Source organism: Drosophila bipectinata, chromosome 2L, assembly GCF_030179905.1.
Source record: "Drosophila bipectinata strain 14024-0381.07 chromosome 2L, DbipHiC1v2, whole genome shotgun sequence".
Lineage (NCBI taxonomy): Eukaryota > Metazoa > Arthropoda > Insecta > Diptera > Drosophilidae > Drosophila > Drosophila bipectinata.
In genome coordinates, this window is record NC_091736.1 from 21,172,968 (window position 1) to 21,192,157 (window position 19,190).

The window sequence follows — 19,190 nt, forward strand, 5'->3', positions numbered from 1 at the left end:
GCGAGAGCTGTTGTTGTTGGTATTATTTTTTATTTTGCTTGTATTACAAAATATTGTATTCATATAAAAAATTAAAGGTTTCTTTATCCAAAACGTAAATCTAAATTTTCTTATTTATATGAAAAAATGGTTTTAGTATGGAAAATGAAAAAAAATGTTTTTAAAGTTTGCGCCAATAGTACTAAACTGATCTATCGTTATCAACCTATCGATACAAAATGTTTCGATCGTGTCTAATTTTTAACTAGGGGTCACACTGTCAAACAGCTGATTTAAGCCGGGAAATTAATCAAGTCCCTTGAATTTGTTATTAAATTGTAAATTATTAAAATGAACGAAGAACTGTGGAATAAAACGTATTCAGCCAACGAAGCAATATTTCGTAGTTCAGAATTTTCAAATACCAGAAGAGAAAACGCCTGGCGTACACAAAAATTTCTGCTCGCCCAGAAAACTCGGTAAGTTAATAAATAATAGGAGTTTTATTACAAATTAAACTTGACTTTTACTCCTTCATTAAAAATGCAGAGAACTGAATGATAATATTCACTATGCCGTGCTCAAGGAACACCAGGACAAGCTGCAGACGGTGGAGGAGAAAGCAATTCTCGAACGACTGGAAAGATGCCAGAAATTAGTCAATGACTGTCGCAGGACGCCCTTGCAAAAATCTGTGAATCTGAAAATGCCTGATGCCAGTGAATTTGAAGCGCCTTGTAGGGGCATCTATGAAAGTTGCCAAGGGAATGAAGTATCGAGCTTCGACCTGCAACGGTTTAGCCTTTTCAAAACCTATGTTAATCCAGGCAAAAGGTCATCATCGGCTCCTGCTGCTCCCAGTCCACAGCCACGTCGGGAGAAGAGCCCTAACTCATGTCGAGATTCAATAACTGACGATTCTAATTGGCTAGGATTCCGCACAGCTTTAGAACAAAAAGCCCTCGACGATATAAAGGTTGGTGCTTGGGTAGTTGGCTAAGTACTTGTCCGTCGTATCAGAAAAGTGGAGAAAAAATAAAAAATTAAATTCAATTTTCAAGTATGTATATCCACAATTTGTATTCGCAGAAAAATAATCAGCAAGCTGCTGGAGGAAGAGCTGCCAACACTGCCCCTTCGGAAATGATGAATTTCCGGAAAAAAACATTGGGTGGGCGACGGACCGTAAACTCCAATTTCGTCTCCCCCGTGGTACAAAATAATGAAGCCTCCAGGTAAATTTTTTGTTTTAGATATTACCACAGTTGTACTTACATTCATTAAATTCAGGGCCAATGAAGGCAGCAACAATGCAACAACCATTCCATCGACTTTGGCCCATTTGAATGCCAAAATGGTGGAGCAAATTCTTGGTGAGAGTATGCATAACTTTAAGCCTGTAGGTAAGTTCCATTCTGTGTTCTGTCGAATTGTCACTTCCTTTGCAATGCCCTTCAGCTTGGGAAGATATTGCTGGCCTCGAGTCGGCAAAGTCTACGTTCCTGGAAGCGATCATTATGCCCCTTCGTCGCCCGGATTTGTTTACTGGTGTGCGCTGCCCGCCTCGCGGAGTTCTGCTGTTTGGACCACCTGGCACTGGAAAAACTCTCATTGCCAAAAGCATTGCATCGCAGGCGAGAGCCAAGTTCTTCAGCATCAACCCGTCCACCCTTACCTCCAAGTGGGTAGGCGAGGCAGAGAAATTGGTAAAGACACTGTTTGCCGTGGCAGCCGCCCATCAGCCAGCGGTGAGTACCTAGTATTCACTCTAAAAAGGTCTTCTATAATGCTTTTTCAACTACAGATAATTTTCATCGATGAAGTTGACTCTCTGTTGTCTAAGAGATCTGGAAATGAGAACGAGAGCACTCTGCGCCTAAAAAATGAGTTTCTTATTCACTTGGATGGAGCAGCCAGCTGCGAAGAGACGCGAATCCTGGTAATTGGAGCCACTAATCGGCCTCAAGAGCTCGACGAGGCAGTGCGTCGTCGGTTCGTGCGGCGCCTTTACGTTCCGTTGCCAAATAAAGAGGCACGTCTGAAAATCATTGAGAAACTCATCAGACAGGTGAAACACAGCCTAAATTTGTCCGATATAGAGCTGCTGGCGGAGCTTATGGACGGCTACTCCGGGGCGGATGTGGACTCCTTGTGCCGCTATGCCTCTATGGCCCCGTTGCGCTCTTTAAGTCCAGCTGAAATGGAAGTCGTCAAGCCGCATGAGGTCAGTTTACCTTATACCAGAGTTACCATCTTGATACCCTTTAATATTGTTGCCATTCTGCCCACAGCTACCTGCCGTTACGATAGGGGACTTCAAAGAAGCTTTGAAGGTCATATCGAAGAGCGTGTCAGCTGAAGACTGCCAACAGTTTGTGGCGTGGAACGAAATATACGGCGTGAAGCATTAAACATGTCAGGAAAGGTTTATTAATACTTTACAGAGTATGCATGCACATCTAATAACACTAAAGAAGGAAATTTACAAGAATATACATTCACAGTATTTAATTATTTTCATTTTAACATGAAAATTGCGTTCGTATACAGCTGATAAAATTAGCCTGCCAGTGCATAAGGCAGGCGATTACTAATTGCCAATTTTAACAAACTGGCATAATTAAACTTATGAACTAATTATAAACCTCAACTTATGTCTGTACTTTGTTCCTAAAAGATTTGAACTCACAGAAGGAAATGCCTTAAGCGTACGTCGAATTACAATTGAATAAAGTTTTCAACGATGATTTATAGTAAGATAACTATTATTTACAGCTTAACATTAATACTAAGATATTTCATAAATACACTTTCAAGATAAAAGTATTACTAATCTTAGTCTATTCTCTATTCTCACTAATCGGCGGGAATACGTAATCATCACTCAGACTGTTGATATCCACGTAGGTGGTCTTTGGCCGCAGCACCTTGTACAGGGCGTCGAAGGTGGGTCGCTTTTCCGGCTCCTCCAGCCAGCACTGTAGCATGATGGTGTACACCTGAGGGGTGCAGATATCCGGCCTCTCTAGCCGGTTGCCTCCCATCAGGAAGGGTATTAGCTCACTGTTGCTGATCGTCGGGTAGGGGGAGGCGCCCAAGGTGCCAATCTCCCAAAGCACCACGCCGTATGCCCAGACATCGCTCTTGCTGGAGTAAACATTGTCGCGAATCGCTTCAATCGAGAGCCAGCGCAGGGGTAGCTGAAAGAATAGAAAATTTGTACACGTCTTCATAAATTCATCACCACTGCTTTAAATTTATCTTCCGTTCAACATTTGTTTCGATCATGGAATTTTTTTCAAGAAGCTGTAATATGTTAAAACATTTTTACTGTGCTGCTGTTTTTACTGTTACTGTGTTCCTTCGTACAAGAAATATTAATTCTATTTAAAATTAAATTTTATGCAGAAGCTTCTAAGAAATTGTATGAAAATTAGAGGACTACATGTTCAAATTTATGTAGTAAGTAGCATATGTATTTAGTATATTCATGCAGACACCGAGTATAGAGAAAAAAGAGATAAAATAATCAGATTTTGGAATCAGATTTGTGTCAAAATTTTGTCACACCCACTCCCGCCCCCAAAATAGAGATCTGTATGTTGCACCAGCTTGTTAATTTTTTTGGAAAATTTCTTGAGTCCGAACTGTTCCATTGGCTAGTCTACACCTGAAATGGGATAATTTTTAGAGGAGTTCTAGACTTTTTAGTCTGTACCCCTACAGAATCGGTAGTATGGTAGTACGGTAGTATAGTACCGGGTATTATATATTCGGGAAACTCGCATCTTGTTATTATTATTTAAATCTTATACTAAGTCCTTACTTATGGGAGAACATGGGATTTGAAAGTGGTTGATGTAAACATTTTCAAACTTTAAAAGTTATACCCTAATTTAATTGTTAATTTTAAGCTTGAACATCTATGTGGATGCTGCCGCGATAACTAAATATTAAAGTAATAGTTAAACTCACCTTTCGAGTTTTCGTGTTTGTATATATTCCATGCCTCGAAAGCCCAAAATCTGATATTTTCAGAGTCTTATTGCTGTCAATTAAAACGTTCCTAGCCGCCAGGTCTCTGTACAAAATATGGAGAACATTTTAGAAAATTTCCGTAAATAACAGACCCAATCATACCTGTGTGTGATTTCCTGCTCTTCTAGGAATCGCATTCCATTAGCAATCTGCAGGGCGAAGTTGTGCAGCTCCTTGTTATCGAGGATGTACTCGAACGGCTCGTCTTCCTCCACAATCGTGTAGGTGGCTGTATCAGTGTTCAAGTTAATTTTCTGTAAATCGATTATATGCATGAATACTTACTTTCAGCCACCGAAGGATGCGGCTGCCTTGGACCATGTCCGTTCAATAGGCTGTGGTTGTCAGAGTTCTCCAGCTCCATGCTCTGTGTGGCTGCCTTCAATTCGATGTAGTTTACACTCTGGGTCTTTTGCGACGATGTGCTGATTGGCCGGCAACTGGTGTAGTTGGCATTTCGATTTTTCAGCTTAGTAGCCTCCTGGCGCACCGTTCGCAAATAGCTCAACTGTTCGGAGAAAGAAACACTTGTTAACTAATTATCTCTAAAAATAGAGTAGAATTTAGCTTACCAAGTTTCCTCGTCCCACAAATTCCATTATCATCAGATATGGCGGCTTTATAGTGCAACATCCCTGAAAGCACACCACATTGTGATGGGTTCCTACGCCTTTGAGCATTTCAATCTCGGCCAGGAATTCGGCCACCTCATCTGCCGTGGGATTGGCTGTAAGAATAAACAAATTTGTGCTTGTTATCCACCATTTGATCCTTTCAGTCAGCGCTTACCCTTAAGCTGCTTCACGGCCACAATGGTGGTGCCCCTCATTCGGCGCAAATTTATGGCGGTGGCCTCGTGAACGCGTCCAAAGGCACCTTCGCCCAGGACACGTCCAATGTGAATGGATGAGTGGGGCACCTCGAAGATGTCTGCCAAACCAAGGACCTGGGACTTCTGCTTAAACGGATGCCGACAATTATAGGATAACATTCATAGCATAAGCACACTCGAAAAGGCTTACCTCCACGTATTTGTCCACGTAGTTGAGGTTCTCCTCCATCCTGAAAGGATTAATTTGTATATTTTTATATATATCTATACATGTATATATAATATATATAATTTATTCCAGAAACTTACTCAATGGCCGAGGTGGCAAACGTTTGAAAATATATCTCCTCTTGCTTCCTCAGCTTGGCCTTGGTCTTTGCTCTTTTATGTCGCAGGATAAACATTATAAGGCCTGCCAGGATTATGGCGATGAGCATGCCACTCATTATTACTATGGAGTTGCTCTGGGGAAAAATAGCACCAATAATTATGGATGAACGAATAACTCTGGTTTCGCCTTACCACGCTGTCGCCCTCCGTCACTAAAACAGGATTAGCAGGCACTAAATAAAGGGAAATATTTTTGGAAATAAGTCAGATAATTAATTAAATAACTTTCTTACCAGGAACCTTGGTAACACTGCGAGGCCCCTCGCAACCTAGGGCATCAATAATGACGGCCTGGAGACTGATGGAGGCCTTTTCCTTGAGCTGTGTCCCCAGTCCTAGTTTGATGCTGCCATCGAAGCCCTTTGGAGTGGGTCGGAAGTGCAACTCGCTCACGTTGAACTCCCTGGTCACGAGATGTTTTAAAACTCCACCCCATGGCAGGGAGGGGTTCGTCTCTTCGTTTATTCTGAAAGAGATATAATTTTTCAATAATGCTCGTTTTAAACCGCAATGGCTAATTTATGCTGTAGTTTTCTGCACACTTTTCTGAGCGAAACATGGGACTTGAAAGGAGTTAGTCATTTGTTAATGTTCCACTTCTATTATTATTCATGAAATTATGTTTGGAAATAGTTACAACTTTCGAAACTTACTTTAATTGCATTTTGTATGTCCTGAGGGTCTCGTGCAGGTGGGTGTCTTGTTCCTTCCGGAACGGATCACTAGCCTGGATGGAGAGATTGATGCTGATGGTGTCATTGCCCACCATTTTGCCCACGGCCAGGACCTTCGGGGGAGTCGGTGTCAGTTGGCAGGAGCACTTGCCAGCCACACATTCTGTGAAAACGAAAAGTTCTGTAGTGCCTATTTTGTTCTGATTTTGAACAGATTCAACATACGTGGAATGTAGACCCTGGCAGAACGCCGAACCAGTGCATTAGAGGTCTCCACTGTAACCTTGTACTGACACCCGAACATGTAGTTGCAATCGACGGACTCCACGTTCAGGTTGGGGTTCATGGGCAGGTAGACGTATCCGGAGTCCGACGGCTTCTGTTTGATGCCGTACTCACTGCACGGCGCATCCGGACAGCGACTGTTATTCAATGCACTCACAAGGACATTGTATGAAGTTCCTGCGTGTGAATTGATTCATTTAATTCATAGTTAAACGACTCAAAGTGAAGGTAATTGCATTTTAAACTCAATTTACCTTCTGGCAAATTATCCTGCCATCGAACCAGCAGTCGCGGAATCTTTTCCATGTAAAGCGTTACGTTTGTACTCAGGTCAGTGATTTCGCCATCGGGTGTGAGCTGAAAAAAATAGCGTAAATAAATGAGTAAATTTCAAAAGAAATAAGTGATGTTTTTATACCCTTGCAGAGAGTAGTACAATTTAATGTAGTAGTGGTATAACACTAAAAAAAAATATTCGGCTTCAAAAATAAATAATTTACAATTCATATCGTGAACCAGCTCTGAATATGATGAAATCTACTATATCATAGGATTTAATTATCTTATCAATTGTTTTGTTGATTAAATCAATAAATTTAATTGTCTTCAAATTGTGTTTTATTTTAAATAGATTCGAGGTATGTACTACATTATAAAATATAATATTTCAAACAATATCTTATTATAAATTATGTTCAAAAACTTATGTGTTTATTTAAGTTAAGTTTAGTTATTTATTTTATCCCATTATAATATGAATATTGGGAAAATATTTTGTTTAGTTATGGTACTATATTCTTAGGTTCTAAATTACAAAATTAAATAATTTTACTTTTTCTTTATTATAATTTTTTCTTTATTTTTTATTTTAGGAAGTCGATTCAAAAACATACTCACATTTGAACGAATTTTGTGAGACGTTTCGTAGGTTTTCAGACTGACATTACTGGCCAAGGGAGGATTCGGTAACATGGTCACATAGTGGTGCATTTGAAGCTCTAGCTCTGGGTGGGCAGTCTGGCCCAGAGTAACCACTGTGGGACTGGTGGTTGTGGTGGTGCTGCTGTTTCCCTGGAGCTGAGAGTCTAGGCAGTTGCACGACTGAAACAGCAGGAATACAGCCAAAAATCCAACTATCCTAGTGCCAAAATCTTCGAATGGCTGCATTCTGGTAAATTGATTTCCTCATAATGAATGGGATTAAATTTCTGCAAAAGAAAGACATTATTAAAAGATATTTATCCAATGTTCAGTTGTATTAATAGGCAGAAATACGCCGCTTCCTTTTCTATCCTTAAAGCTTTCTAGGAAAATGAGCTCATACCCCAACGGAGGAAATTTAATAGGAATGTAAACACACATATGTTTGCCATCGGGTGGCTCTGAAAAAGTACACACATTCGAATTATAAAACTAATTAGTGATGGCTTGACCGGCTTTAACAGCTCATCCTAGTGTCGAATATTACGGAAATTACGCATACCCCCGGGAATATAGGAATTTATATTGCGAATGGCCATTGATCTGGTCCGGTATGTGAAGCCAAACACATTAATGTGGGTTTCAAGGCGCCCCGAGCACTGGCTCCCTCCCCGCCTATCTGGCCAAATTAAAGGCGCAAATATTTGCTCGTGGGGCTGCCTTTTGTAGCTTTTCAAAGTCAAGACTTTGGCGAAAAAAGAAACTTGAAATAGAAAAACAAAACCTTAAAAGCTGACTGCACTTACAGCCAGTTGTTGGATGAGTGGTCTAAAAACAAAGCGACGACAACAAACACACTTAACAGCTGATGGCACATTAATTATATACTTGAATGTCTGCTGGTATTCCAGCACAAGTTTTGCGCGACACATGCTCTTATCATTATCTTTATTATCACTCGAACATCATCATCGCCGCCGTCATTATCAACTTTTGAGTAGACAATACACTGTTTGCTGATTTCATTGGCAATTTTGCTAAGCGACTCTTAACAATGGGAAATAGGAAATAAAGAGCCATTTATTGGCTTAATTCCTTCAAATTTAAGTCAGTTTTGTCTGTGAGGGAACTCGACAAGGAAAGACAAGGGAGATGTTTGTAAAAAAATAGAATAATTCCTTGGAAAAACAAAAACAATCGCCAAACTCCTATTGATTTGAAAGATGCCACCCCCTGATAACACATATATACATTTTTTTATCAACTGTATGATTTAATCTTAAATGTTGGCAAACAAAAAATTCGCAAAAATAATGATAAATAATGAAATAACACCATCTAGGGATCCCACCCTTGCATAACAATGTGTCAGTGGCACCACCCCCTTTGGGGCCATAAATAACGTAACGTAGAAGTCCACGCCTATCAGTAATCCCTATCGGATTTGGAGCCGCTATCGCGCTGATTCAGCAACTTGCTTATTTAATTTATGTTGAGACTTTATCGAAGCCATCGCGACACAACCTCAAAATTTTCAAGCTGGTAAGTTATAAGAAATAAAAGAATTTTTTGTCCACATTTTGATTGTCCACACAATCATTTCGGGGAATTGGTGCAGCATTGGGACCTTGGAAAAAAATAAACCGAATTTTTTGATTGTTAAAGCTGTTTTGCTTAAAACCCGGTACACGAAGAGTTCAGGGGTTCATTGTTAGTACGAGGCAGAAGGAATCTTTTCCAATCCCATAGAGATTATATGTTCATGTATTCTTGATCAGCATCAACAATTTGTCCATCTGTTCGAATGATCGCATGCATCTCACAGATTTTAAGAGCTCGAGCTTTAGGAAAGAGCCTAAGTGAAAGGAAAGATTACCGGATATCGTATCGTACTTGTAGCTAGACACTCAAGACACACTCATTTCCTACACTCAATTAAAAACTATATTTCCACAATTATTATTATTATTTTCTCAATTAGTATTATTAAATGATCCTCAACGAATATAGACATGACTATAAGAAAGTTGTATAAATTTGTATACCCTTGCAGAGGGTATTATAATTTCGTCAAAAATGTGCAACGCAGTGAATAAGAAATCTCCGACCCCATAAAGTAAATACAGCGTCACATCCTGAATTGATATAAGCATGTCCGTCTGTCTGTTTCTACGCGAACTATCCTCTCAGTTTTAAAGCTATCAACCTTCCAATATCCTATAGCTTCCACTCAACTGATTGATTGAAAATGCCATAACTTTGGTGTGTTTAGAGATAGAGTCTTCAGATAAATTCTATGCCAATAACTAAAATATCGGAAATGACCTAAGATTCGTGTTTTTCAATAAAAGGTTGGAACTTTCTACAAATTTTATTTTTTTCCAATTATTTCGACCTACCAAATTGCCTAAAGATCCTATATCGTATAGCTGTCATATAACTGAACGATCGAAAATAGTAATTGGCAAAAACACCAACTTTGGTATTTTTGAAGATAGAAGCTGAAGCGGATTTGTATTGAAGACAAAGCTTAACATCTTCTGCCTACATGAGAACTAGAAAGATCTTTAAAGCAGGGGAGGGGAGGCAAGTCGTTTATAAAAAGGGTAAACCGTACCGGGCCAAGATGACTTCCTTGAGGGACCCCAGATGTAGCACGGACCACGCGGGAATGTTCATTTTAAAAAAAGACTCTTTGTCTTTTGGTCTGTAGGAAATCCCAGAAGATTAAGTTTACTAAACTTAATACTTCAGTAAATTAGTGGTGGTGGAGTGACGCTTAATGAAGCCATGCAAGAGTAAAGGTCTGAGTAGGTGTTAAGAGGAGCCCCAAATAAATAGGTTTTACTCCAATGAGTTCCTTTTTGAAACTGTTTTTATTTTGTACAATTATCTTACAAGAAAGATACATGAAAATCGTATCCCTCCGATCCCTTGAAACTCTATCTTTGGAATTTGTATCTGCAATCGTGTTCAATGATTGAACAGGAGGTGTTGCAATTATACATTGGTTGTCTAATAAAATTCTCATAACTATTTATATCCAATCATAACTGCAAGAGTATATCAACAAAGTTAGCTTTCCTTTCTTATTATTTTTTTAAATATTCATTATTTGGAGGGGCTCCCTCTGTTATGGACTGCAAAAATTGCTGGCCGAGCAATTTCAAAACAGTTGCACGTGCCCGACGCGTTGCCCAGCGCAGATCCGACGCTGGCGGGGATTAGGGCTAATATATGTGTATTAGAATTGTGCTTATAAAGCTATAATTGTTGACACGACATTAGTAGCAGTGGCGACAGGTGGACCGGCAGCCAGTGGCTAGGCCATAAATCAAGCCCTGTCTACCTCGCTTTTATGGTGGTGGCTCCCTCGACTTCTGTTTCCAACTCCGGCATGTGTTTTGTTTTGGTTTAACGCCCCGCGCGATAAAAAACAAAAACAAGAAAAAAGGTGGGTGGGAACTGTGAAGTAGCTGAACTTTATTCGCAGGGGACAGGAACGAAATTAGTCATACATTGAGCGACCCTTGGTCTCCTCTACGTAGACCACTACGTAGAACAGGCAGATGGCACTGACGGCAGCGCAGAACCACATGGTGGCGGCCAGACCCAAGTGGACCATCATCAGCGGGAAGGTCTTCACAGAGCTGAAGGCAAAGAAGCTCAGGCAGCCCAGGCAGAAGCTGGTGGCCACTGATCGGATGCGCTGCGGTAGGATCTCCACCAGGACCACCATGGTCACCGAAATGACTCCCACGTTGGCTATGAATATAATGAAGGACATCAGGCAAACGGGCAGCCACGCGGAGTAGGCCGACATGTCCGCTTCCAGTTCCTGCACAAAGAAGCCGTACAACCCGAAGGCGGCTGTACCAATGCCACTCCCAAAGCAGGAGACTATCAGCAGGACCTTTCTTCCATAGCGATCCACCAGGTACATGCTAGCCAGCGTGCCCACGATCTGGACAGCTCCGATTATAATGGTATTCGTGTTGGGATCCAGCTTGGTTTGCGCCGCGTCAAAAATGTTGGACATGTAGTTGATGAAGGCGAAAGTTCCCGTGAAGATGTTGGCCACCATTAGCACCAGGCCCGTGGCCAGAGCCTTCAAGGCCTGCTTGTTGCCTGGAAATACGAGACCATAAATAAATGGATTGTCTCTTTATCCGGCTGCACTCACAGAAATCTCCCATCGAGAGGCCTTTGTCATCCGAGTCTTTGTTCTGCTGAAGAATAGCTACCCGCATCTCATCAAACTCCTTCTGGTACGCTCGCTCCTCCTCCTTGGACACATTCGGGCCATCACAACAGCGATAAAACCTCAGGGAGCGCTGGGCGTCTTCTTCGCGGTTCCAGCGGATCAACTGCTGGGGAGGTTCCGGGTATCGAGTGGCCAGCAGAACGTACAGGATGGGCAGGCCCACCACGGCACAGGGAATCACGTGATAGGCAATGTGCGAGGAAACAATAAATCCCACCAGAATGCCCGTGTTCATGGTTAGTGTGAAAAACGAACACAATCGCCCGCGAATGCTATTGTGAAGAAGGGAATTCAGCACAAAGGTTAAAGGCTGATGGGCACAGCAAGTATAAAATTTGCAATTTAATATTTAAATTTTAATTCAAAATCTACAATCTTGAAATTTGAAAAATCCAAAAACTTGAATCTACTATTGCAATGCAGTATACGTGATCACGCGTACGACCTCATGGTAAAACAAGAAAGGAAAGCTAACTTCGGGCGGAGCCGAAGTTTATATACCCTTGCATTTAAAACCGGATATATATCGCAAACATCGGATATAGTTGGCCGATCCTTATGGGAATATGAATATATAATCCAATTTATTACAATACAAAATCTAAAAAAAAGTCCCAAACTTCTATCTTCAAAAATACGAAAGTTGATATTTCTACCAAATACCATTTCCGATCGTTCAGTTATATGGCAGCTATGGGATATAGTCGGCCGATCCTAATGAAATTTGGTAGGTTGGATCAACTGACCAAGAATTAAATCTGTACTAAGTTCCAGCTTTCTATCTTCAAAAACACGAAAGTTGGGTCATTTCCGATCGTTCAGTTATATGGCAGCTATAGGATATAGTCGGCCGATCCTTTTGAAATTTGGCATGTCGTATTAATTTTCCAAAAATAGCTCTCATGTCAAATTTGAACTCTCTAACTCTAAAAACACCAAAGTTATACCATTTCCGATCAATCAGTTATATGGCAGCTATAGGATATAGTCGGCCGATCCGGGCCGTTCCGACTTATATACTGCGTGCAAAGGAAAGAAGGGTGTGTGCAAAGTTTCAAGACGATAGCTTTAAAACTGAGAGACTAGTTCGCGTAGAAACAGACAGACGGACAGACAGACGGACAGACGGACAGACGGACATGCTCATATCAACTCAGGAGGTGATCCTGATCAAGAATATATATACTTTATAGGGTCGGAGATGTCTCCTTCACTGCGTTGCACACTTTTGACCAAAATTATAATACCCTCTGCAAGGGTATAAAAAATAGTATAGCATACTTTTCAAAGCCGAATGGCCGGATTTCACTGTAGTTCCTCACACCGCACTTTAGTTTATTCTGTTCTTTTTCACAACTCACCTATTGTCGGCTATTTCTCCAATAAAAATGGGCAGCACCACAAACATGCCCCCGCCCGTAAGTCCCGCGCACACCCGCGCCACGTATAGCCACTCGATGCTCTCGGCGAAGTAGAAGAGAAACCAAATACACTGCGGATCGGAATGTGACACATTAAACCCCTTTCAGATACCAAAAAATCCAAGATAAACACACCGTGTGAGGTACGGCCAATGCGTAAATGGAGACCTTTCTCCCGAAGCGGTTCATCAGGTAGGAGAAGGAGAAGTTCCCGGTGATGCCGCCAATGCTGATGACGGCGCCCAGCCAGGAGGCTTCGTCCACGTTGATGTGGAAGGGCAGCGGCGACGACTCCTGCAGGAGGAGCTTCGGCAGCATGGGGGACAGCCATCCAAGGGCAATGCCATGACAGAAGGTTATCAGCGTGGCTGAAATGGGTTAAATAGATCAACATGACATCATCTCTCCACAGCTTTTCGGACGGAGAATCAACAGCTCAAGTGGCTCATTTGCATAGGCACGCGTGAAATTGAGTTTTCATCCGTCAACTTTGTGTCAAATTCTTGGTGGGTGGATTCGTGAAATTAATTTATGCCCGCACACCATCCAGGCCCATGGCCGGGAAAACTTTCCATTACCCCTCCGAGCTGTAAATCCGTATTATCTGTGCAAACATACCACTCAGCGAGACCAGGAGCTGGCGTCGAAACTGCCTTTGGAAAATCCCCGAGTTGAATATATTAAGAAGCATTTTCGGGATATTAATTTAGCTGGATTGTTCACTTCGATTAACTACGCGTACTTTGGATAATTGTTTAAAATTACGTTGATCCTTGAATCTCGGATATCACAGTTGGGGTGGGGCCTCGGTTTCGAGGAGGTCCTAGGTTCTTTTAAAGCTCTTGCGTGAAAACTTCAGGGTCTGGTATCCTTTTTCCATGCTATGGCGTGGAGAATCCAACTATACTCTGGTTGCTACAGCTGTCCCGAAAATGGCTTGTGAAATAGTAGCTGGCGGTGTATTTATACCCGAATCCGTATCTAAATCTTTTGGGTAAACATCTCCTATTTCATCTAAGAATCTGCGACCGATTACGGAGATTGTGGCATCTCCTGATTACGAACGCATCACTCTACCGAGTGGGCGGTGCCCGGAGCAGATAGAGCTCCGTAACACTAAGCACAAATTCGTAAATCTTCCTGTCTTTGGAGCGGCATCACGTCACGGCATGGCTTTGGTTTATTTTTGTCTCAGTTTGTTGTCAAATCACGGACGTTGATGTGGGAAAAGTTTCGCTTCATTGGTGACGTCGGTTTACGGTTGAAGTTTGTTTTCCTGGCACTGCAGCGGGTTCCCCGACCTAGGGGAATTTATGGTCGACCATAACACCTTTGGCGTAGTTTGAATATGTAATAAAAAGCTCTGGCTCGTGCGAAACCAAAACAAACCAAGTTGTTTGTTGTCACCGCTTAAAATCTTGAATCTAGATTTTTGATAAACCAATGGATGGGGTGATATTTCCCAGCTCTTTTTTCTTTTTCTTGGGTTTAGGCTTGGAAACTATAGGGTTTCCAGGTCTTCTTGCGCCCGAACATCCATATGCGGGTGTATTTCGTATCTATATGGTGGCACTTTGCAGGACAGCACTTAGATAAGCTCCTAGTTGATTGCCCTTTGGACAGATAGCAATCAAAACAGTTGATTGAGGGAACTAATTTACGACACCGGCATGATTCACTCGAGGGGGTACAAACAAATCCGGTGATTTTGTTACATTAATAACATACAAGCATATTGTTTCAGAAACAAGGCAAAAGATGGAAAATTAAATAGAAATCGAAAAGTATATTAAGTTCAGGAATCCCTTTATAAAATTAGTTCTTAAAATATATGTTTATTAGCCTTGCTTTGTTTATAACCTTTGGAAAAACACAACCATAATCACAGACGTAGATTGCAGTTTGAATAGATAAAAATCAATCGGCTGGGTTGTGTTTTATTTTGCTGATATTGTGATGATACAGTGCGGACTTTGGTTTGACAAGCACTCCTGATTATTTTTGATTTAAGCCAACAATGTTTTATAAAACAGAACTAATTCTCAGAAAAAAGAGCTCCTTTTTATGGCGTTTTATATTTTTTAAGTTACTTAGGGGTTATAGGGTATACACATAATGATAATTTCTGGTAGAGTACCAGAAAATGATCCAAGATTCTCTTTCACAACCGATTGAGATATCAGATTGAGAGAGTTAAGTTAAGTTTTCAGTTATATGTATGTATGCTATTATGGTTATAATGGTAATGGTTGTATTGATGTGGTTTCGAAGAATTTCATTAAAAACAAGGTTATAGCTGGTTCGATTGATAGTTTCCCCATGCGTCTTATGCATTTATTAGGTAGAATTATAATATTCTTATCAGAGTTTTTGGTTTATTAACATTACTCACTACGTATAAAGATGGTTAATTTATTTTGACCTTAATATGACTCAAATAGAGGTCACTTTTATAGTGACTTACCAAGCTCCTTTGGTGGCCAGTTAGGGGAGCCATTTGTCTAGTATACCCATTAGATTAGGGCGTTTTGTCAAGTTTATTTCCAGGTGGCATTCGCGCGTTTGATAAGAAATTCTTAAAGAAGGCCGCGAAAGGTTTTGTTTGAAATCGTGTGATAGGTTCAAAGAACATTGCAATCATTAAAAGAAAAATGGCCAAAATTAAACTTCAAAACATAAAACGCTCTTAATAAAGCTTAATGTTAGCTTAAGTGGTCTGTGGGAGCTGTGGATTTTAGTTCGAATGCCTTTCAATTCTGGCTGACTGCTAGGGAAGGCCCCACCTGGCAATCTATACTCATAAATTAAATGCTTTTATTTTAAATAATTGGTTAATTTGTCAGGTGCTGGTGACTGAAGTTCTACGAAAAGTGCGAAAACTTTCCGTCGTGTCTCCCTGTACATGCACTTGAGCATGGAGACAAACCTATTAATAAAAGAATAAATAAAAATAAATTGGGCTTACAGGGTATGGACTACATAATCGCATATGCCCAGACGAAGAGGGTTAAAAAGTTGAGCCCAAAAGAGCAACGACTTTGGCTCTTATCTTGGCCTGCTGGCCTGGGTGTAGAAATGGCGGTAGCCTTACCCGATTTGGTTCGCTTGGGCCGAATTTTGGACGCGTCATAGTACGAGCACTTTTCTAATCGTTATCGCGCACTCGATTTATTGATAAGTTCAATTTGTTTTCCATTTCACGCCAACTTCAACAAATTGTTTTGGTTTGCTGATGGGAAAAAGAACACACAGCTTTGGCGGTTACGAGCCTGGCCGAGGGCCAACATGGAACGCTGTGACTGCTGTCGGGCCAAATGCTCCAATCATGTGAAAGTGATAAATTAAGCATTTGTGGCTGTTCAAAAAGTATTCACCTTCAGAGTGTTTCTGCCAGAAAAAGGATTACTAATTCTGTTTCTCATCTTTACTATTGTGGCGATAAGGAAACAGCCAACAGAAGTCCATTAGATTCGTGCCCGCGTGGACTTTACGCTGGCGATGAATGTGCTGAAATTATCGATTTGGTTTGGTCTATAACTGGCCGTTTTCTGGAAATCCCCCCAATCTACCAAGTCTATCGGCAACTCGTCCATAATCTTCACCACTTTCATCTTTCTAGAGGTCAACGGTCAGTGATGAGTTGAGGCTCAAATGCTATTATTCTAGTAATAGGAAGCTAATGTGTCACAGTCCAAGGACTCCATAAATCCGAGGTTTGAAGCTTGGTTTTCCAATGACATGACTTTCAGCTACAATCCCATCATTTAAGAACACAGATTGGACAACCATCAGAGCGGCAAACTAACCGCAAACGGGCCATTCCAGCTAAACTCCGAATATTTCAACAGCAATTTCAATTACAAGTGAATTTACTGACTATTCCGCTATTCAATTTCAAATTGTTACGAGCCTGTGGCTTGAGAGTTTTAAATATCTGGGTGCAATTGCCCTGAGCTTGTTAGCCAAAATGTGTCCCGCTTTAAAGCTTCCGAGTGTGTCCGACCAGCAAATGCAGAGTATTTGCGAAATAATTGATGAGATACTACAACGACCGCCATTAGATATGTATACCCATTTGTGTGTATGAGTAGATAATAAAAAACCAATGGAACAAAACAACTTGTCGGAAAAACTGTAACAAAATTGTGACGTCAGAAAACATATGTCTGATTTTTGAAATTTTTTATTTGTTAGACACCTATGTGACATATAATATCAAAAATCTTAACTTAAAGAGGTTCATGTAACACTTGACTACAAAAGCTATGCAGTCATATCCACATAACTCTTAATGGGATTGAATATAATGAATTATTATTATTTTAATTATTTTTAAAAATATTTTAAATTTTAATAATACTTTTCTTTAAAACTTCCATGTTGATTTTATGTATTTGTACGGCTACGTAAAAAAAAGATTATAAATATTGCAATGAACATAAAAGAAAGAAAAAGTTTTCCAAACATTTAAGAACTATTAAAACTCATATGTAGGTTCCAATGGGTAATATTTCTCCTGGGTCTCTACGAAAATGTGCCGAAATGTGAGTAATTTGTTTTTGGGCTAGATTGGAGAGGGGAACCACTATAACTTCTGTTCATTGTCGGCTATTATTTATTAATTTAAGCGAGTGTTTAAGTAGATTAAGTGTGGCTACTTAATCATGTGCAGGGTATATACTTTTGTTCTGGCTCGATATTCCTCGAAAGCATTGGGCCCTCTTGGCCATGCTCTCCATTATAAACAACATCATATGCTTTTAAGCTGTAACAGAAGAAGAGGCAAGAGGGTGACCGGCCTGAAAGGGTGATAATTTTTAGTTCGATAATTAGTGGAGTAACCGAAACTGACAAAATATATAGCGGTATATGGGACCCACAATCACACGCGAACGGTAAATGGCGACACTTTGCTTATCACTTAAAGTGGCCTCTGTCGAGCAGAAAAACAAAAAAAAAGAAGCCTCAAATGAAAAAAAATAGCCGTGGCACAATCTAATAAAAACTTAAATACCATCGCCGAAAGAGTTACCCTGTTATATATAGAATTCAATATACACTCTTTGCACCCGAAAAAGGGGGCGTGTTCCGGGCCAATTACCTGGGTGAAAAATCGTACCCCCAACTTGATTGACCTGAGTCAACTGGGAAATTAACTGCGCAGTGCGTGCCCCAATTGAAATGATCGTCGATCAGGTCATAATTCACTCAAGCGACAAGCAAACGATAAAATGATGCTTCGAGCAGAAACATTATTTTGGAATTCTCAGAAATTCTACTCATTGTATCTTGTATCTTCGCCCAAAATATGCGGGCTTCTTCGCTATCTTATCGGTGAATTCAACGCCTTTAGTTACCGGGGCTCAAGCCAAAAACTCGATCAAGATGGATATTTTTCCATTACACTTACCATGTGTGGATTCCTCCACAGTTGGCGCAAGTGCCTGTCGGATTGCTCTCAAAACTGTTGAACTGTTTTCAGGTGATGACTTTGTCCGCAATCATTTCAAGTTATTGTTTGCGTTCAACACTTTTGGCCTATTTGTTTTCTCGCCCCTCCCACTGTAAACATTCGCACTTCGATCTCTTATTATATTGGATGGGAAAAAATAAACGCACAAAAACGGCTGAATGCGGGGCCGGAATCTGTTTCCGCACCACAATACTTATTCGAACGGCTCGCAATTTAATTAAATTTCCGTTGTCCGTTTACACATTCATTCAGATAAATTCTAAGTGTTATTTTCACCGTGCATAGCCTTTTGGAATGCCTCTTCTCAATTCCATTTTTTGATTTATTTTTTATTTGATTTATTATAGATCTATTTTTGAAATCTATCGAACTGAAAAGCACTTTAAATCTTCATTGAAATATATTTTATTTTCACAAACACAGCAACACGGTTTTGAAAATAACTAGGATTATTTTTCAAATTAATCGCCTGGGCAGTATTTTTCGAATTTATTGTATTCACACAAGACAAGCTTGCAGCTTCTGTTGATAAAAATAATTTAACATTATCGAGGGCCGACGATTAAATAATTTTAATGATAGCCCGCTTGAAATTACGTATCCGACGTGGTGACCCAGGACAAGTTTGAGCAACAAGCGTTTGTACCGGAATGATAACAGTTGTTAAAGGTGCGAACTGCCAAATATTGTTTGAAAGCTGTTAAAAGCTTCACCATACGAAATCTTAGGGTTGGCGAATTCGATGTAACATTAAAAGCTTTCCCATAATGAAACTTACTTTTTACACATGAAATTATCCTAAAATATTAAAAAGGTATAATTATTTTTGAACTTATAGAACACTTCATACTTTAATAGAAAATCTAAAATGGAATAAAGTAAAAATCCCTGAAAAATCCTTGAAAAATGATGT

The 19,190-nt window shown here is 40.3% G+C and overlaps 3 protein-coding genes across 7 annotated transcripts; 1 reads left to right on the forward strand and 2 right to left on the reverse strand.

Annotated features, from left to right (window-relative positions):
• Positions 1 to 251: 251 nt before the first annotated feature.
• On the forward strand, positions 252 to 2,629 carry Fign (Fidgetin). Its single transcript, XM_017244333.3, has 7 exons — positions 252 to 458; positions 529 to 955; positions 1,069 to 1,214; positions 1,270 to 1,382; positions 1,438 to 1,727; positions 1,784 to 2,203; positions 2,271 to 2,629. The coding sequence occupies exons 1-7, from the start codon at positions 331 to 333 to the stop codon at positions 2,388 to 2,390; spliced, it is 1,644 nt and encodes a 547-aa protein (XP_017099822.2). The 5' UTR covers positions 252 to 330; the 3' UTR covers positions 2,391 to 2,629.
• On the reverse strand, positions 2,387 to 18,909 carry LOC108127320 (proto-oncogene tyrosine-protein kinase receptor Ret). Of its 5 annotated transcripts, none has more exons than XM_017244327.3 (15): positions 18,215 to 18,909; positions 7,096 to 7,406; positions 6,453 to 6,555; positions 6,139 to 6,375; positions 5,893 to 6,076; positions 5,473 to 5,705; positions 5,372 to 5,412; positions 5,159 to 5,313; positions 5,040 to 5,079; positions 4,807 to 4,972; positions 4,590 to 4,744; positions 4,303 to 4,525; positions 4,120 to 4,246; positions 3,955 to 4,060; positions 2,387 to 3,179 (listed from the first exon to the last, which is right to left on the reverse strand). In XM_017244327.3, exons 2-15 carry the CDS (start codon positions 7,363 to 7,365, stop codon positions 2,820 to 2,822), a joined length of 2,400 nt encoding a protein of 799 aa, XP_017099816.2. In that variant the 5' UTR covers positions 7,366 to 7,406; positions 18,215 to 18,909; the 3' UTR covers positions 2,387 to 2,819. The 5 variants fall into 5 exon arrangements, with proteins under 5 accessions (XP_017099816.2, XP_070133476.1, XP_070133477.1 ...); XM_070277375.1 differs by having other exon boundaries at positions 4,807 to 4,975; XM_070277376.1 differs by lacking the exon at positions 18,215 to 18,909 and adding an exon at positions 7,926 to 7,940 and having other exon boundaries at positions 4,807 to 4,975.
• LOC108127324 (facilitated trehalose transporter Tret1) lies at positions 10,583 to 13,746 on the reverse strand. The gene is made up of 5 exons (XM_017244335.3): positions 13,423 to 13,746; positions 12,940 to 13,172; positions 12,745 to 12,875; positions 11,303 to 11,655; positions 10,583 to 11,247 (listed from the first exon to the last, which is right to left on the reverse strand). The coding sequence occupies exons 1-5, from the start codon at positions 13,493 to 13,495 to the stop codon at positions 10,628 to 10,630; spliced, it is 1,410 nt and encodes a 469-aa protein (XP_017099824.2). The 5' UTR covers positions 13,496 to 13,746; the 3' UTR covers positions 10,583 to 10,627.
• Positions 18,910 to 19,190: the final 281 nt, after the last annotated feature.